General features: G+C 48.3%; 1 protein-coding gene across 3 annotated transcripts; it reads right to left on the bottom strand.

The window, feature by feature from the left end:
• Positions 1-38: 38 nt before the first annotated feature.
• IL34 (interleukin 34) lies at positions 39-19,660 on the bottom strand. Of its 3 annotated transcripts, none has more exons than XM_075189412.1 (6): positions 19,484-19,660; positions 14,080-14,199; positions 10,639-10,739; positions 9,562-9,639; positions 8,017-8,178; positions 39-3,920 (listed from the first exon to the last, which is right to left on the bottom strand). In XM_075189412.1, the coding sequence occupies exons 2-6, from the start codon at positions 14,111-14,113 to the stop codon at positions 3,687-3,689; spliced, it is 609 nt and encodes a 202-aa protein (XP_075045513.1). In that variant the 5' UTR covers positions 14,114-14,199; positions 19,484-19,660; the 3' UTR covers positions 39-3,686. The 3 variants fall into 3 exon arrangements, with proteins under 3 accessions (XP_075045513.1, XP_075045514.1, XP_075045512.1); XM_075189413.1 differs by lacking the exon at positions 19,484-19,660 and having other exon boundaries at positions 39-1,750; positions 3,760-3,920; positions 14,080-14,341; XM_075189411.1 differs by lacking the exon at positions 19,484-19,660 and having other exon boundaries at positions 14,080-14,344.
• Positions 19,661-20,009: the final 349 nt, after the last annotated feature.

Here is a 20,009-nt window from a genome sequence, read left to right as displayed (position 1 = left end):
TTGTGCTGACACATTAATAAATATACAGACAGGAGATAAACCATTGAGAAGCGACATCTTTAATCTGTTATAACATAGAAGCACACAAATATTATAAAAAAGAATTGGTACAATTGTCTTATTATTCTCTAAAAATATATTTTTGTGTATTTGTTACATTCAGAGGACGGACATTTTATTTGGCAAAAATTCTGCAGAAAAATAATACTTTCGTTCTTTCAACACAGAAAGGCCGATATCGGATTTATAACGACTCATATCAAAATGTGGTTTCCTATGAAGGGAAAATACATGAATTTATTCCCATTTAGTGATCATTACCCTACGGGTCAGAGGCTCCCGATTCTTTATGATTTCTTTATTATTCTGCTAAACTATTGCATGTTATTCTCTGATAATCTGGGGCCTGATTCATTAAGGATCCACTAACCCACTTAACTTGAGAAACTTCTTATTTCAGTCTCCTGGACCAAACCATGTTACAATGCAAGGGGTGCAAATTAGTATTCTGTTTTGCACATAAGTTAAATACTGAGTGTTTTTTCATGTAGCACACAAATATCAACTTTAAATTTCAGTGTACAAATAAGCTATCAAGTATTTGTGTGCTACATGAAAAAACAGTCAGTATTTAACTTATGTGCAAAACAGAAAACTAATTTGCACCCCTTGTATTGTAACATGGTTTGGTCCAGGAGACTGAAATAAGAAGTTTCTCAAGTTAAGATCCTTAATGAATCAGGGCCCTGGTTGTTACCCTGAACCTATTGTATACAGATAACACAGTTCATGTCCTTTAAATATTGGGTGATGTTGTACGAGAATTGCCAGGAAAGCCTTCACCCCGGTTACTTTCTGTTTCAGTCATTCGTGTAATACACTATTCTTGTACAGTAACACAGTGATTCCTGACACAATACCAGCCCAGACCTCACCACAAGTTACTTGTTGTTCAGGGAATGTCAGGGAATTAAATCTACGCAGAAGGGACAATATGGAATCACAATTTTAATTTAAATGAAAATAAGTTACTTTGGTTGTGGTTTTAATTTGTAATTATGTTTTGATGTAATTAGCATTCACATGAATAATAGTGTCAGTATGTCACATGACCAAAGAGGGCGGGACTTACAGATTCATTGGGAATAAGAGGATTTCTGGGCAGATACTGAGTATTAGAACTTATCATATATTATATTATGGGAACACTCAGATCATTATCATTCTGGTTACTTTTATAGAGGATTCCAGAGCAAGATTAATTCTTCTTTGGGTTTTCCATATAAATCTAGTCTATCGGTTCTGATGTAGGGTATAATATAAATCTACATAAGCCTAATATGGAGGGATTGTTAATCCTATATACTTTATATATGGGAGCACGAACTAATCTTTTCTTTCATTTTCTTTTCATTAACACTTTCTAATTCCATTTCATCTAAACATCTTATCTGTCATGGTGTATTATTCTTATTTCCATCTATAGCTGTATCAGAAACGCTGATCCTGGTTAGGAATTAGAGTGTAAGCTTTGCTGTTAGACGGCTGTTCGTGCTGTTCCGTCATACAAGCTGCATACGTTGTGGCGTCATGTAATGAACATGTACATACATAGTATCATGCATTGTAGCGTGTCCGCAGCCCGTGGTGGACGGACACACAGCTGCTCCTTTGTTACGGATGTTCCTTACTGGTCAGCCATGCAAGCCGGGTCATGCTGTCGCGGGGAGCTCAGAAAGCCCATATGAAGCTGTTATAGAGAAACACGTATGAGTCATGCATCATATGGACCAGAGGGTTCTCTCTGGCTGCAGGGAACATGCAAACACCACAACACCTCGTTTATCCACCCTTCGCTCATCTATCACCATGTTACCGGGACCCCTCCCTCAATAAATTGTCACCACAAACATTTACACCCCAGACAATATCTGCCTCCGATGTACGGAAAATCCCTCAGAGACGGAACAAAAACCTGACACGAAAAAAAGAAATAAAAAGTAATATTTGACCCGTCATATTTACCAATAGTTACGAAATCCGTCTGTAACTTGTTGTGGAGAGAGGTGTCCCCCTATAGTGAGCGGTATCTACCTCACTGGAAGGTAAGTGCACCCCCCTCATATACAGATTGTATGAGGGGGGTGTTTGTTACCCCCTCAGGCCGCCCCCGATGGAGATGTTTAGGGATTATGGAACAGGTCGGTGCCAGTTATGACAACTGATATTGCAAGAACTGTGTAAATAACCCCATACATTCAGAATACACATGTAAACATAATAGTTATATAAAATCCTGTCCGTGTAGAAGACGCGGCTGCATCCTCCGCTCCGCAGCAGCGCAGAGCGCCTTGGACAGCGCAGAATGATGCGGCTGCTTCTCCCAAACCGACATTTGTAACAATCTTCAGTGTTTCCAGCTGATCATATTGTGCAAACAATGCAACTGTCATTATATAAGATACATCGTAAATGTGTCCTACTGTACCCGGCTCCTAGCCTGATGAGCTGACAATCTCACATTCGTCTTATATATTATTATAGGAGCTATACATAACACACACATTCTTTGTTATGCTGCTTTTTGGACCATTTACTGGATTAAGGACACTTTCTATTCTGTCATTCTGCCGGCAGCCGCCTGATGCCGCAGTTACCTACAAGTAGTAAGACGTCATAGCGGTGACGGTGGAAGATTGCGCACAAACACGTAGTTTAACAAGTCTACCTACAGATCTATGTGTCAGATTGTAGTTGTAGATCACTAAACTCTTCTTCCCCCAGCCGGGTAATGTCAGCATGAGTAGTCTGATATCCTGCAGGTAAGATGAGGGGCCCCTAGCCTGGCCCCCAGGCGGTGAGCTGGTTTAGGGCTAATGATGAGATGAGAAGATTATTGCTCAGGATAACCCCTGAACGTATCAGAACCGGTCATCGCTGCTAAGTCCACGGTGGTGGATAAACGTGGGCGCAGGACTGAGTAACAGACTTAATGTCCTTCCAGACAATTATATCTTCTGGTACAAACGTTGCTACTAATTTCTTACACTAATGATTATTACTCAGGGCTGACGCAGCGGGACGTGCGCCAGTTTGCGCAGATTGTGTGAAATTGCTGTGAGCAGGCGCACCCCATGCAGATTGTTACCACTGATGCCGCCTACACCCGGAGAGGGGGCATTATAACGTAGGCAGGGTACAGTAAGCGCGTACGTGCGATTATGAACAGGGAAAAGACGCATATAAGCCTGAGAAAGTCGTGTTATTTACAGGTCAGGGGCAGAATGATGATGACGGCGTTAGTGACTGCATGTGATTGGCTGCTTGTGATTGAACCGCTGAAGCTGATTGGTTCTTTCTTCGCCACGATCTTATGAGGCGTATGGCAGAAAATACGCAATCATTACGTACAGCTTTTTTTAAACGTACATTGCGGCCATTTTGCAGCCGGCTCCGCGTCAGCCCCTAGGTGCGCATTGGGTGACACTATACTCCAGTACTAACGTTACTGTCATTACTCACGGGCATCATGGATAACACTATACTCCAGTACTAACGTTACGGTCATTACTCACGGGCATCATGGATAACACTTTTATCAGCCTCTCCCACAATAACCATTATCTGGGAAACTCCATCTATTTCCCCTGAAAGCCCCTAATTACCCATCACAGCCCCCGCTACTATCACAATGTGTCCTTTGATAATGAGGGTGTTGGAAGTATTTCGGGAGGGCACAAGGCGTCCTCCGGCTCTGACCTGGGGTTACAGAGTCTACATTCATCTTTGTACAGAGCGTACAGGACCCTGAAGCAGTTGTCCAGCAGAGCTTTGGGGGGAACAGCTTTCACTTTTATACTGTTGTCTTCAGACGCTCCCAGTCTGTCCAAAATCTCCCGGATGATGTCGTTCTCCACCTCCTGCAGATCCACATACAACACAGAGGTGACACAGTCAGTTTGTAAGTTGTCGCATGAGAAAATCACATGATCACTGCGGCCACATTAATGCAAATTATATGAAAAACAAAACTTAATTGATGATTTGTTGCACATTTTCCACCTAATTCTTTATGTCTAATTAGCAGTTTTAATTATTTTTTTTAATATATATTTCAATTATTTTTTTTAGAAAAATAAAGGGTATTTGTTAATGATATGGACGTCGCTCTGTTCTAATCAGACATCAGCAGCGCAGAGTATTCTAAACCCCAGCTGTGGATCTGAGCCCCATTAAAGCCCCTGAACCCGCTACCTCTCTGTCACCCCAAAGCCAGCTGCCCCAGTGTCTGTGACCCCAACACCCGCTGCCGGTCACCCCAGAGCCCGCCGCCCTCCTCTCTGTGCTGAGCAGATGTGTGATCTGATTAGACCAGTGATGGATAACCTGTGACACTCCAGGTGTTGTCAAACTACAAGTCCCAGCATGCTTTGCCAGTAGATAACTAGCTGATAGCTGGCAAAGCATGCTGGGACTTGTAGTTTCACAACACCTGGAGTGTCACAGGTTATCCATCACTGGTTAGACTGTGAGGGCAGCACTAGGCAGAGTGGCGCCCGTATAACTAACAAATACTATATAATGTAATGCAGACATAGACCACAGTATGTTGTTCTGATTCCCATTGGCTGTGGGTGGCACTGCCAGGTACAGAGGACGCACAGTCTGTGTCACTTCTGTCTGTTGGTTAAGACAAATGGGACTGGCCCAACCTGAGGATCTCCAGGGGTTGTGAAACTACAAGTCCCAGCATGCCCTGTCAGCTGTAGACTAGCCATCTACTAGCAGAGCATGCTGGGGGTTGTAGTTTCACAGCACCTGGAGAGCCTCAGGTTGGGCCAGGCCTGGAATAGAGTGTACCTCATACCTCGTAGAAGGGGTACAGGGGCCCCTCCCCCAGTCCTGGGCCCCGAGGCTGTGGAGCTGCCCTGTAAAAGAGCTGGACAGGAGAGCGAGGGGGTGGGGCCTGAACACAGGGGCGGGGCTACTGAGCTTCTGTCCTGCAGACACCACGCCCCAAGGGAGGGGCGGAGTCGACACAGAGGGGCGGGGCTTCTACAGACACCGTGGTGAAGAGAAGAGGCGGAGCTGCTGCTGGCCCCACCCAGAGTGAGAGCAGCAAAGTATGTGACCCCCCTTGTGTGTGTGTGACCCCCCCTGTGTGTGTGACCCCCCCGTGTGTGTGACCCCCCCTTTGTGTGTGTGTGACCCCCCCCGTGTGTGTGTGTGACCCCCCCCCCTGTGTGTGTGTGACCCCCCCCCTGTGTGTGTGTGACCCCCCCGTGTGTGTGTGACCCCCCCCCCGTGTGTGTGTGTGACCCCCCCCCCCCTGTGTGTGTGTGACCCCCCCGTGTGTGTGTGACCCCCCCCGTGTGTGTGTGTGTGTGTGACCCCCCCCATTGTGTGTGTGTGTGTGTGTGTGACCCCCCCCCCCCGTGTGTGTGTGACCCCCCCCCCCGTGTGTGTGTGACCCCCCCCCCCCGTGTGTGTGTGACCCCCCCCCCGTGTGTGTGTGACCCCCCCCCCCCGTGTGTGTGTGACCCCCCCCGTGTGTGTGTGACCCCCCCCCCCCTGTGTGTGTGTGACCCCCCCCCCCGTGTGTGTGTGTGACCCCCCCCCGTGTGTGTGTGTGACCCCCCCTGTGTGTGTGTGTGTGACCCCCCCTGTGTGTGTGTGTGTGACCCCCCCTGTGTGTGTGTGACCCCCCCCATGTCTGTGTGACCCCCCCCCCCCCGTGTCTGTGTGACCCCCCCCCGTGTGTGTGTGTGTGTCTCCCCACTGTGTGAGTGTGTGACCCCCCCTGTATGTGTGTGTGTGACACCCCCTGTGTATGTGTGTGACCCCCCCGTGTGTGTGTGTGACCCCCCCCCCATTGTGTGTGTATGTGTGTGACCCCCCCGTGTGTGTGTGTGACCCCCCCATTGTGTGTGTGTGTGTGTGTGACCCCCCCGTGTGTGTGTGTGACCCCCCCTGAGTGTGTGTGACCCCCCCTGAGTGTGTGTGACTCCCCCCCGTGTGTGTGTGACCCCCCCCCATGTGTGTGTGACCCCCCCCGTGTGTGTGTGACCCCCCCCGTGTGTGTGTGACCCCCCCCCCCCCGTGTGTGTGTGACCCCCCCCCCCCCCCCGTGTGTGTGTGACCCCCCCCCGTGTGTGTGTGACCCCCTCGTGTGTGTGTGTGACCCCCCCTTGTGTGTGTGTGACCCCCCCCGTGTGTGTGTGTGACCCCCCCGTGTGTGTGTGACCCCCTCTGTGTGTGTGTGACCCCCCCGTGTGTGTGTGACCCCCCCTGTGTGTGTGACCCCCCCGTGTCTGTGTGACCCCCCCCCCCGTGTGTGTGTGTGACTCCCCCTGTATGTGTATGTGTGTGACCCCCCCGTGTGTGTGTGTGACCCCCGTGTGTGTGTGTGACCCCCCCTGAGTGTGTGTGTGTATGACCCCCCCTGTGTGTGACCCCCCCCGTGTGTGTGTGTGTGTCTCCCCACTGTGTGAGTGTGTGACCCCCCCTGTATGTGTGTGTGTGTGACACCCCCTGTGTATGTGTGTGACCCCCCGTGTGTGTGTGTGACCCCCCCCATTGTGTGTGTGTGTGTGTGACCCCCCCGTGTGTGTGTGTGACCCCCCCTGAGTGTGTGTGACTCCCCCCTGTGTGTGTGTGTGACTCCCCCTGTATGTGTACGTGTGTGACCCCCCTGAGTGTGTGGGTGTGTGACCCCCCCTGAGTGTGTGTGTGTATGACCCCCCCCTGTGTGTGACCCCCCCCCCCGTGTGTGTGTGTGTGTGTGTGTGACCCCCCCTGTGTATGTGTGTGACCCCCCCCGTGTGTGTGTGACCCCCCCCCGTGTGTGTGTGACCCCCCATATGTGTGTGTGTGTGACCCCCCATATGTGTGTGTGACCCCCCCATTGTGTGTGTGTGTGTGACCCCCCCTGAGTGTGTGTGTGACCCCCCTGTGTGTGTGTGTGACCCCCCCTGTGTGTGTGACCCCCCTGTGTGTGTGTGTGTGACCCCCCGTGTGTGTGTGTGACCCCCCCCTGTGTGTGTGTGTGTGTGTAAGCCCCCCCCGTGTGTGTGTGACCACCTTCCCTGTGTGTGTGTGTGTGACCCCCCCCCCGTGTGTGTGTGTGTGTGACCCCCCCCCCCTGTGTGTGACCCCACCCCTGAGTGTGTGACCCCCCGTGTGTGGGACCCCCCCCCCTGTGTGTGTGTGTGATCTTCCCATATGTGTGTGTTACAAAATGAATGGAGAGAGGGGGGCGGGGTTGCTGGGGGTGAAAGTAATAACATGGGGGGAATGAATTGATCTCGGGGGACTAGTACGGTCCTCAGCCAGGTATGTATATTAGGAGATATGTTGTGGTGTGTATACATGTATGTCACACGTGGCTCATGTCATGTCAGGATGAAGTAACCGTGTGTTAAGCAGCTTCTGGCTGTATGTTGCAGTCTCACCGTAATACTTATTTTACAAGTTGTTATGATGGCTTTATACATGTCTGTATGTAACACGCAGTACATGGATGATGTTAGCAGACTACGGAGACCTGATAGGGAGAATGTCATGGAGGAACCTGCGTGTACCCTGTTGTGTGTAGCTGTAGTCCATCATTCTCTTACCCATGTAATTTACAATTCTATTATAATTCTATTATAATTCTCCGTCCTTGTCCCAGGTCCCCCCCCCCCCTGGACAGTACGTGGAAGCTGGGGTAAGAGGGCCTCCGGGCAGGGCCCCCGTTGTGAGATATATGAGTTATCAGAGAGTTGTGTATTGAGTCAGATCCCACCATTACCTGACTCCAGGCTGACCAGAGCCTGTAATAACCAGATAAGCGATTAATCTCTATTTTATATTAGCTGCATTGGATCCATCATAGCGGATGATTACTGTCAGCATAAAACTGTGTTTTATCTTATCCTGCTGAACTTTAATTGTAATGTATTTTCCTTTCCTGTATATTATAAGAACCCTGCAGACCACAGTCTTACAGGACATGTAGTACCGAGCGTCTCATACCTGTTTCTCTGGCAGCAGCTCTGTGAATATCATCAGGAGGTCTGAGACGTAGACGTAAGACGGATGTCTGCTCGGTAAGACCCTTTGTATTGTGAATAATATCCGCTCATTGATGATCCCCCAGAGGTATCGCAGCTCCTTCACCGTGATTCCCTTATCAATCTGCAGGGAAGAGATTTACATGAAGCCCTTGTCAGATTGTATTTGGCAGATATAACCCCCTGCGTTCCTCATATCCTGCACTCAGGGGACATGGAGCTATCTGGGTTATACACATTACCCTGCGTTCCTCATATCCTGCACTCAGGGGACATGGAGCTCTCTGGGTTATACACATTACCCTGCGTTCCTCATATCCTGCACTCAGGGGGGACATGGAGCTCTCTGGGTTATACACATTACCCTGCGTTAGGCACAAGTAATCACAGATAATGTGTGCGGTTACTGTCCCTGTAATAACAAGCAGTGGAAGACCCCCATGTTATATAGATGTATATAGAGTAACCACCCCCATACCCGGGATGGTATATTCTACTGCAAGTCATCATTTCATTTATTTGCAAACCTTTACGCTATATGTTTGGTACAGCGTCTCCTACTGATACTTTGCAGAGTTACTGATTAATAGTACAAATAAATACGGGTTTTATGGTAATTTGCACATTGATAATGGTTACCCACCGAGCCCTTACCTGCGGCCCCCCAGCCTGTACCTGTGGCCCCCAGCTTGTACCAGCAGCCCCTAGCCTCTACCTATGGCACCTCATACTTTACCTGCGGCTCCCTAGCCTTTACCTGTGGCCCCCAGTCTTTGCCCGCAGCCTGTACCTGTGGCCCCCAGCCTGTACCTGCGGTCCCCAATCTGTACCTGTGGCCTCCAGCCTTTACCTGTGGACCCCAGCCTTTACCTGCGGCCCCTAGCCTGTACCTACGGCCCCCACTCTTTACCCACGCCCCACAGCCTTTATCTTCGGCCCCCACTCTTTACCCACGGCCCCCAGCCTTTATCTTCGGCCCCCCGCTCTTTAACCATGGCCCCCAGCTTTTACCTGCAGCCCCCAGTCTTTACCCGCAGCCTGTACCTACGGCCCCCCAGCCATATTTGATACAACTGTACACACTCACAAACAATAGGAAACACACTGTAAAATAAACACCCACTATAATATGTCTGTATGTACAGCCTGTATATACCGGCTCAGGCTCATATCACTGAATATAGAGGGAGCTAGGACTGATATCACTGTACATGAGGAACCTGATTTATAGTCAGCACTAATCAGGGCCGTAACTAGGGCTGTGCGATGGGGCCCCAGGGCGCAGCGCTGGGGCCGCAGTTTAGGAATATTTTAGGTTTGTTTGGTTGAGGGCTGGTGGGCGGCATTTTTGTTTCTCGCGCTAAATGTGTAAGTGACCGTTCTGGCTACTAATAGAGCATAATCCTGTCTAATACAACACAGCACGGAACACAGAAGAGGTGATGTGTGTCCTTGGTATGTTTAGCGTGTGCCGCGGAGCAGAGTACATATAATATATGATATATACCAGCGTGGTGATGTTCTGACACCGAAGCACCTCCTCATACTTCACGTACAGCCGGTAATCCGTAGGGAAGTAATCACTCTGCAAGGAGAAAACAGACGTGTTCAGCTCTCTTCATACAATAACCGTGTTTATATACATGTTTCAGGGTTACATGTGGTCGGTATTATTGGCTGATATCGTATTTCTAGTATTTTATCTACTTGCAGTCTAGTTTGTATTATACACGTATTCGGTCTGTGGCTGCTCTCATGTCCTCGGTGTAACTCACGGCCTCCGGTATCCGGTCTCACGCTTTGTGCGCCCGCTGACGCTGTATATTGTATGTGATGAGTTTTATATCTGCGTCACATTTATAAAATGTTTTTTTCAGAGTCTGTAAATATTTCACAAGAACCATGAACATCGCTGCTTCAATGGAGAATCTCTGTGTTCTGAATCCCCTGGGATTACTAGTTCTTACCCCAGCATTCTGCTGAGACCCAGCATACATGGAGGCAGAAGCAGCTCTGGGGTAAATGACTGACCAAGTCCTCAGTCCTGGGTCTGATAAATTATACAGTAACTAATTAACAACATTCCGTTACCCAAGGGCCCCTCAGGCCGTAATGTACGTGTAGCTCTGGGAAATACAGATCTTAGTGCTGCTTGAATTAATATCACACATCGGCCTCATTCCCGCTCAGCCTCCATTTCTGCTGCAGAATTGTGTTCTACAGCGGCATGAAGTCGCCCCCACGTGATTGCGCCCTTGCGTCCTATAAATCAGTCAAGAGATGGAGCGATTACTGGGCACGTGGTGTGGGAGTAATAATATAGACCACTCAGCCAGCTCACGTGTAGCAGGGCCTGCGGTCAGTGAACGAGGGGGGACACAGCTCGCAGAGGAACAATGAGGGCGATGGACAGATTGTTATCCAATCCCTGTCTGCTCAGAAGAAACAGCACAGAGAAATGAGAGGGTCTGGCTAGTACAAGGGATATATTGTACATATTATGTAATATACTACTTTAGAGAAATGTAAACGTAAAAAACAAATATATTTCTATATCATTTGAGCCTTGTTCAGCCATATTTACCATGTACTTGAGGCGATTATCATACAAGAGTTGTCCGTTTAATGCTTCTATGAGTTGGCAGTCGTTGAGAATCACAGCTGCTCTCCCAAGGATGAGAATACCTGCAATACATAATTATATTACTGCCGGTCCTGTCTATAATACTGGAAGAAAACGATGCGCACACAATTTATTAGCAGCTCTGGGGATCAGTCCTCCTGGTGATCTGATATCACAATGTTCCAGCCGTGTGACCCGTAGTTCAGTCTTACAAAGCTCAGTATTGTCTGTGTCTCTGGGGTACGGCCTAATCTGGGGGTCAGTGACCTGTCGTACCCATACACGTTGTGGGCCGATGAGAGGCTTCCCCAAACCAATCCCTGATACAGTTATACCCGAATGTTACATCTCCATCATCCGGGAACATTCAGGACTGTGCTCACCCCACACACCCTCCGGGGCCACACCCGGCCCCAAACTGGGTGATAATGTCAGTGTGAAGGGTCTGGGTAGATCTAAGACCACAGATGGAGGATTAGGGCTTTTGGTAGTTGCAGGTAACACAAGCAGCCGCTGAACCTTATCCGGACATTGTCCAACTTCTCAGAGGTAACCGGGGTCCCTTACCCCAAATACGGCCTTCAGTAAACTGTCTCCTTCATTCCTCGATGATCGATATAATGTCCCTCATGAGCCTTGAACAGCGCCCAGAACGGTAGAGAATATAGATTGTGAGCTCCGATGGAGCAGGGACTGATGTGACTGATTATTCTCTATTCAGCGCTGTGGAATATGGTGGCGCTATATAAATAATAAGTTTGCTCTGTCTCACTGTGTTTAATACCTACAAGCAGAAGCCCGTCTTACTAATTACACAGGTATGAGCTAATATATCTTGAATACACCCTAGTAACCTGGATGTCTGCAGGTCTAAGTGCAGATATTGGGCCCGATTCATTACGACACGTGTCTGCTGATTGTGAGCGCATGGATCGCGGGATCACTCTGCACAGGCCCAGGACAGACGGATACGGCTGCAGAACAGAGACACGGACGTGTACGCAAGCGGTGTTCATGTGCACGGAGCACTTACTACAGCTGTGACTCCGGGGAGTGAACTGGGTGGAGAGGAGCGTTTTGCTATAGTCAGTCTACAAAACGGGATCTGCCAAACTCGCGCACGCAGCCTTGTCCTTACCAGGCCCTACCACGTCAGTTATTGGTGTCTCCAGCTACAGGACTAGTCTAAGCCCTGGTCAGTAGTGATGACAGTCTCGTATACATACTGGAACTTCATGAACATCTGCAAAATGTATTTTTATGTTCAGTAGACTTTAATAATGTTCTAATAAAAATATTTCATAGTGGGAAAAAAATGTAGAAACAAAACACTTTTTTTCCCACTGTTTTACCATTTATACCTTTATAATTACCAGGTGACATTAATTCTATAATTGTTTTATTTTCCTGTGCGTTCTTCTGAGAATTTACTATACACGTAGCTCTTAAATGTATCCTGCAGGGTGTTGTGTAGTACAGCTGAGCAGCCCCACACAACTCATGGGTACATAGAATGCAGAGAGCGAGTTGTGTGCATAATACTCATTGTCTACACTGAGCCTGGTTCTTTAACTCACATAAAATTAATGTCAATGCATTTATTTTTGTAAAAAAAAACATGTAAATCAGACATACACAGGTCTATATTCAGCAAGGAGCGGATGTGAGGATACGTCTGGTGAGGAATACGGGTCTAGGACCGCTCTGCTCTAACAGACACTGCAGGATACGTTCAATACTATGTGGAATATAAAGTCACAAAAGAACGCACAGAAAAAAAACTAATCAATTAATGTCGCCTCTTAATAATGTATTTATTAATAACATTTATTAGGATGTTAATAATGTCTACTGTACATAAAATACATTGTTACAGTTGCTCCTGATACAAACACATGTTGTAGCTGTATACACAGCTGTCATCATTAGTAATCAGCACTTACACCTGCCCTGGAGCTGCTGATACAGACACATGTTCTAGCTGTATACACAGCCGTCATCACTAGTAATCAGCACTTACACCTGACCTGTAGCTGCTGATACAGACACATGTTCTAGCTGTATACACAGCCGTCATCACTAGTAATCACCACTTACACCTGACCTGTAGCTGCTGATACAGACACATGTTCTAGCTGTATACACAGCCGTCATCACCAGTAATCAGCACTTACACCTGACCTGTAGCTGGTGATACAGACACATGTGCTAGATGTATACACAGCGTCATCACTAGTAATCAGCACTTACACCTGACCTGTAGCTGCTGATACAGACACATGTTCTAGCTGTATACACAGCCGTCATCACTAGTAATCAGCACTTACACCTGACCTGTAGCTGGTGATACAGACACATGTTCTAGCTGTATACACAGCCGTCATCACCAGTAATCAGCACTTACACCTGACCTGTAGCTGCTGATACAGACACATGTGCTAGATGTATACACAGCGTCATCACTAGTAATCAGCACTTACACCTGACCTGTAGCTGCTGATACAGACACATGTTCTAGCTGTATACACAGCCGTCATCACTAGTAATCAGCACTTACACCTGACCTGTAGCTGCTGATACAGACACATGTTCTAGCTGTATACACAGCCGTCATCACTAGTAATCAGCACTTACACCTGACCTGTAGCTGCTGATACAGACACATGTTCTAGCTGTATACACAGCCGTCATCACCAGTAATCAGCACTTACACCTGACCTGTAGCTGCTGATACAGACACATGTGCTAGATGTATACACAGCGTCATCACTAGTAATCAGCACTTACACCTGACCTGTAGCTGCTGATACAGACACATGTTCTAGCTGTATACACAGCCGTCATCACTAGTAATCAGCACTTACACCTGACCTGTAGCTGCTGATACAGACACATGTTCTAGCTGTATACACAGCCGTCATCACTAGTAATCAGCACTTACACCTGACCTGTAGCTGCTGATACAGACACATGTTCTAGCTGTATACACAGCGTCATCACTAGTAATCAGCACTTACACCTGACCTGTAGCTGAAGAATACGCACCTGAGAGATGCCCAAAGCTTGAATCAGACGCTGCTGGGTGCTCTCGAGCTTGGCACCCCCTGACTGTACACTGACCACCTGCATACGCCCAGTCCCCTCGTGTTCTGCCCATGACATCGTAGGCTGTAGTAGGGTCCTTTGCGCTCAAAGATGAATTGGACGTTACTGCGCTCTCTGGCGTATGGTCCGGTTCTGAGTGATTTTATGCAACGTACGTCTCGTATCGCCATTTACATTCCATAATCAGACCACTGTCTCTGCTAAACCATCCCGCAAAGTAATACAATTAAGTGGATAAAGGGAATACTGTAATCAGTCTGTAGATACGAGGATGCGTCTGGAGATTCTGATACTTACACAGAAATAAGATGAGTTCCCTCTGCATTGCCATGTGCTGACTGCTGAGTTCCCTTCTCTCCGTCCCTTGGGGTCTGCTAGGAGATTACCAGCCGGGTTCCTCGTGTCGTCTTTCTGCATCTAATGAAACAGAAAACAAGTATTAATGTGACAGCAGCTTCTGACGAGCACAGGACCTGACCCCAGCCGGGGGCACAGAGTGAGGACACGGAGACAGCTGTCCGTCCCTCTCCTCGCACTCTCTCGGACTCCCAGAGATGTCATTTCCTGTAAAACTCCCCAGATACAGACTCACTTTATATCCATCTTTCCCCAGAATTACACAAACAACAGAAACCGAAACTGTGACTGGGCTACAATCACAGGTCCAGGGTCTGAGTCACACACCAAAGCTGGCTGTATGCTCCCTGCAGACTAGAACACAAGTGTGTTACACCCCTGCATGGCTGCATGGTTGGTCCAGGTGCAGATGTGCCCCTCAAAGGACTCACTTATGCTCGGAGCGCAAAATGTGTCCAAATCTAAGACTTGTAATTCAATGTGTTTGTTGAACCCCATGTATCTCAGACTACGTCCAACTCAAAACCAGCGTACCAGGCGTAGGAATGCGTATTCTTATGCCCCACAATGGCACAATGTTGGTAACGAATGCGTTACCCTATCCGTACAACATAAAGTGTCATTTACACAAGAGACCGGTGTCTGCACAGTTATTAATACATTTTAGCCGCATTTTCCATATACAATGTACTGAAATACACAATCCCCACATCTGTCGTTTACTGCTTTATAAATCTTCCTTCCTAGTCCAAATAGAAATAACAAATAAGAAACCCGAATAGACGACCACAACTTACACTATATAGTCACAACGTTAATGAATGAAGTGTCAGAGGGAGGAGACGATACGCAACCATCCAATCACAAGCGGCCAAATAGCGCTGCCGGTGTCATCATGGTGTTTATTTACCAGACCTCTCGCATCCCCATATCTGGGGATTATACCACGGTGAAGTTTATCATGTAAGTGGCTGCTGGCTGCTTCTCCTACGTCTGGGGGTTCCTCAAGGGCATTACAGACACTGCGTGGTAGAGGCGTACACCGTGACGTGTGCTGCGCGGTAGAGGCGTACACCGTGACGTGCGCGGTAGAGGCGTACACCGTGACGTGTGCTGCGCGGTAGAGGCGTACACTGTGACGTGCGCTGCGCGGTGGAGGCGTACACTGTGACGTGCGCTGCGTGGTGGAGGCGTACACCGTGACGTGCGCGGTAGAGGTGTACACTGTGACGTGCGCGGTAGAGGCGTACACCGTGACGTGTGCTGCGCGGTAGAGGCGTACACTGTGACGTGCGCTGCGCGGTGGAGGCGTACACTGTGACGTGCGCTGCGTGGTGGAGGCGTACACCGTGACGTGCGCGGTAGAGGCGTACACCGTGACGTGCGCGGTAGAGGCGTACACCGTGACGTGCGCGGTAGAGGCGTATACCGTGAGGCGTGCTGCGCGGTAGAGGCGTACACTGACACGCGCTGCGCGGTAGAGGCGTACACTGACACGCGCTGCGCGGTAGAGGCGTACACTGACACGTGCTGCGCGGTAGAGGCGTACACTGTGACGTGCGCTGGGCGGTAGAGGCGTACACTGTGACGTGCGCTGCGCGGTAGAGGCGTACACTGTGACGTGCGCTGGGCGGCCATGTCTACAGGGACCTCACCAGCTTCCTGTAATTATAGCATCACTGTAAGTGAGGAATCATCACGTGAATCAGGAACCAGGTAATTGGTCAAATACTAACTAATGTTACTCCCCTTTCACTTTTTACCTTTCGTATATCTTCCTATATGTGTATATATATATATTTATACATTCTTTTTCTTTTTTCAACTTTGAATGACAGAATCAACATATTTTTCAACAATGATATAACGAGCGAGCCCTGGTATAATGTGGGGCACTGGTGCTGTTACACTACAGTGTGTATACTGTGGGCACACAGGATGGTACGTGGAGTCTGTGGGGGTACAGACGGGTGGTAGTATACTGTGGGGGCACTGGTATAATGTGGGGCACTGGTGCTGTTACACTACAGTGTGTATACTGTGGGCACACAGGATGGTACGTGGAGTCTGTGGGGGTACAGACGGGTGGTAGTATACTGTGGGCACACAGGATGGTACGTGGAGTCTGTGGGGGTACAGACGGGTGGTAGTATACTGTGGGGGCACTGGTATAATGTGGGGGCACTGGTGCTGTTACACTACAGTGTGTATACTGTGGGGGGACAGGGCGGTATGTGGTATCTTTGGGGGTACAGACGGATGGTAGTATACTGTGGGCACACAGGACGGTACGTGGAGTCTGTGGGGGTACAGACGGGTGGTAGTATACTGTGGGGGCACTGGTATAATGTGGGGGCACTGGTGCTGTTACACTACAGTGTGTATACTGTGGGCACACAGGGCGGTACGCGGAGTCTGTGGGGGTACAGACGGGTGGTAGTATACTGTGGGGGTGTTGGTGCTTTTATCCTATACTAATAGTAATGGACGACTTGCAAGTACCTGTGATCTGCAGGAATAGTTTGGCCATTTCAGAAGTGTTCCCTCTGGTGACAGCACCATGTGGATGTCATGTGTAATGTTATTTTCTCTTTCTTTTCTGTATACAGTATATACTTAGGTCTTATTCATGTAAATACTTTATATCTAACTGTGTTTGTTGGAGAGTAAGGAAACAGCGTCTACGCTTCTCCCAATTTAACAGAACCCCCTGTGTGGTGACGACCATCTCTGGGTGACACCAGTGGGATCTCTGGCAAAGCGGGAGCCTGTTCTCACCACTGCTCTCCTATCGCGATCACCAGCTCAGGGTGGTTCAGGCTCGGAGGACTCTGATTATATACAAGTGACCTATTGCTAAATTCTATGTATTGTACGAATGAATCTCTCTTCCGCTTCTGACCGCTTGGGACTCGTTCCTGAAGACGGTGGTGGAACTACCATTGGTGCCCCGGGGCCCATGGAGATAATGGGGCCCATGGAGATAATGGGGCCCGCTGCATGAGGAACTAGCGAGCTATGGGCCCCAGTTCCCTCCCTGCTTCTCTGCACTGGGGCCCATGGAGATAATGGGGCCCATGGACATAATGGGGCCCGCTGCATGGGGAACTAGCGAGCTATGGGCCCCAGTTCCCTCCTCGCTTCCCTGCACCGGGGCCCATGGAGATAATGGGGAACTAGCGAGCTGTGGGCCCCAGTTCCCTCCCCGCTTCCCTGCACTGGGGCCCACAGCTCACTAGTTCCGCCTCTGCCAGGAGACCATCATCTGAGTGACACACGGACAATACAGGATCCTATATTTATGTTATAACTTTAATTCTTTTAGTAATAAATAGACCCTTTAATTATCGTGTTACAATGTTCCCAGTACGAGGAGACATAGGCATCTCTAAAAACAGATAATTTTACGTGGTCCTAAATCACCCTATTAACCCCCATGACTCAAGCATATAACCTTTGCTTTTATATGTACATATGAGCAGTCTGTACATAACACGCATTGCACAGCTATGCAGAGCCATAAACACGGAGTAACGGTGCCTAGTGATTTATGGTGGTTTCATAACCGAGAGCTGTGTGTTCCCGGGACACTGCGGGACAGTGGTGATAACAGCTCCCACTGGTACTTGTAGCCAGGGGGGCAGGAGCCAGGGGGCAGAGGGACAGTTGTCCCCCATGATTTCTGTTGGGTGGGCTAACACTGTGTTTTGCCCCCTCATGAACTTCTACAGGCTTCATGCTGCGTTCTGAAGTCACAGTATCTGTTCTACACTTGTGAAACATTTTTAAATGATAGATTATCTTAGTATAACTAACAAATGTTCTTTAATATAGATTGTCTTTAGTACAGATTGATTGTTCCGTTCATAAACATTTAATAAATAACCTGTATTTACAATGAACAGCTATTCACTTTACTGTTACCCTGAGTTCCGTGCGGTGTGTCCAGTAACAAACATGAGATATAACAATCTGAGTTTATAGCCCGTACTATAACCAGTGAGGCAGTGACTATAGGTTTAATAATACTCCCAATCAAATGAGATTAGGCTGTCAATGAAATCTGATTAAAATTCAGGTTAATGACCATGAAAAATATACATTTTTAAGATGAACAATTGAATTTATCTGTCTTTCTAACATTACCACTAACATGTTACCATTAACATGTAATCTACACTTATTGTATTTGCATTGTAATTTCTTCTTGATTCCAGTGATTGGTATTTGGCTGGTTAGTTGCGCTGCCTCTGTCTGTCCAGGCCCCTGGAGAATAGGATGCTGGGAGGTCAGCATTAGGTCACCAGAGATTCCCTGGAGATTAGGATGCTGGGAGCTTAGCATGGGATCACCAGAGGAACCCTGGAGTATAGGATGCTGGGAGCTCAGCATGGGATCACCAGAGGAACCCTGGAGTATAGGATGCTGGGAGCTCAGCATGGGATCACCAGAGGAACCCTGGAGTATAGGATGCTGGGAGCTCAGCATGGGGTCACCAGAGATCCCCTGGAGAATAGGATGCTGGGAGCTCAGCATGGGATCACCAGAGGAACCCTGGAGAATAGGATGCTGGGAGCTCAGCATGGGGTCACCAGAGATCCCCTGGAGAATAGGATGCTGGGAGCTCAGCATGGGATCACCAGAGGAACCCTGGAGTATAGGATGCTGGGAGCTCAGCATGGGATCACCAGAGGAACCCTGGAGTATAGGATGCTGGGAGCTCAGCATGGGGTCACCAGAGATCCCCTGGAGAATAGGATGCTGGGAGCTCAGCATGGGATCACCAGAGGAACCCTGGAGAATAGGATGCTGGGAGCTCAGCATGGGGTCACCAGAGATCCCCTGGAGAATAGGATGCTGGGATCTCAGCATGAGGTCACCAGAGCTCCCCTGGAGAATAGGATGCTGGGATCTCAGCATGGACGCTCCCCATAGCCCACAAGATTTTCAAGGTACTTAAAAATTATAGATACAATTTATGAATTATGATTTTTGACTTTGTGACACATTATCTGAGCTTTTGATGAGTTTACATTACTTTTAGATTAGATAACTTTTCTGAATCATTGACATAAATTCTCCAGCAATAACTTTCCTTCAGAGCAGACCCCATGAGTTAGTTTCCAGTTCAGCTTATTTCACACATCTTCCCATACACATGTTCTACATATACAGACTTAGCTGGTTATATACATTAGATGATTTATGTACCATCACTACTGAGATTGTATAGTATGAGAGGAGGTGGGGTCAGCGAGTAATTCAGTAATGTGAGTAGGGAATCATAGTGTGGGAGATGGATAATGGATCAGTTACATTGTAACACATAATGATAACAACTCACCCATGGCTGCTTCTTGAATCAATACGTTTACCCCCTTTCACAATGCAGATGTTCTGTAGTATAGAAGTATTGTGTGATCCTTCATTCCATCCCGGTAGTGAGAGAGTTGTCTGTTGTCTGGATCTCTCTGACTGTGCAGATCGGGGGTCAGGGAAGAGGGAGGGTCCGGGACAAGAACAGCAGAATGAGAGATGAGGTACAGCTCACACTCCCTCTTTGGCTGTTATTCCCAGGACATGTACAACTCATTCTTCCAGACACCAGTAAACACACGTTGCATAATCATCCTTCTGTACTGTGCTAAAATTACTGATCACCGAACAGCCACATCATTAAAACCACCTGCCTAATATTGTGTAGGTCCCCCTCGTGCTGCCAAAACAGCTCTGACCCATTGGGACATGGACCTGTGAATATGTCCTCTGGTATCTGGTACTAAGACGTTAGCAGCAGATTCTGTAAGTTGTAAGGTTGGGGACTTCATTGGCTCGGACTTGTTTTTCCAGCACATCCTACAGATGTCAAC

This window comes from Mixophyes fleayi, chromosome 10 (assembly GCF_038048845.1).
Source record: "Mixophyes fleayi isolate aMixFle1 chromosome 10, aMixFle1.hap1, whole genome shotgun sequence".
NCBI classification, from domain to species: domain Eukaryota; kingdom Metazoa; phylum Chordata; class Amphibia; order Anura; family Limnodynastidae; genus Mixophyes; species Mixophyes fleayi.
The sequence above is the reverse complement of the archived record's forward strand: the minus strand, read 5'-3'. Positions and strand labels throughout refer to the sequence as shown.

Coding starts and splice junctions, on each gene's coding strand:
- IL34 (XM_075189412.1), bottom strand. CDS start 14,113: ATGGCAATGCAGAGGGAACTCATCTTATTTCTGT. Junction 9,640..10,638: donor ATAATCGCCTCAAGTACATG/GTAAATATGGCT, acceptor TTCTCCTTGCAG/AGTGATTACTTCCCTACGGA. Junction 8,179..9,561: donor GTCAGAACATCACCACGCTG/GTATATATCATA, acceptor TCTTCCCTGCAG/ATTGATAAGGGAATCACGGT.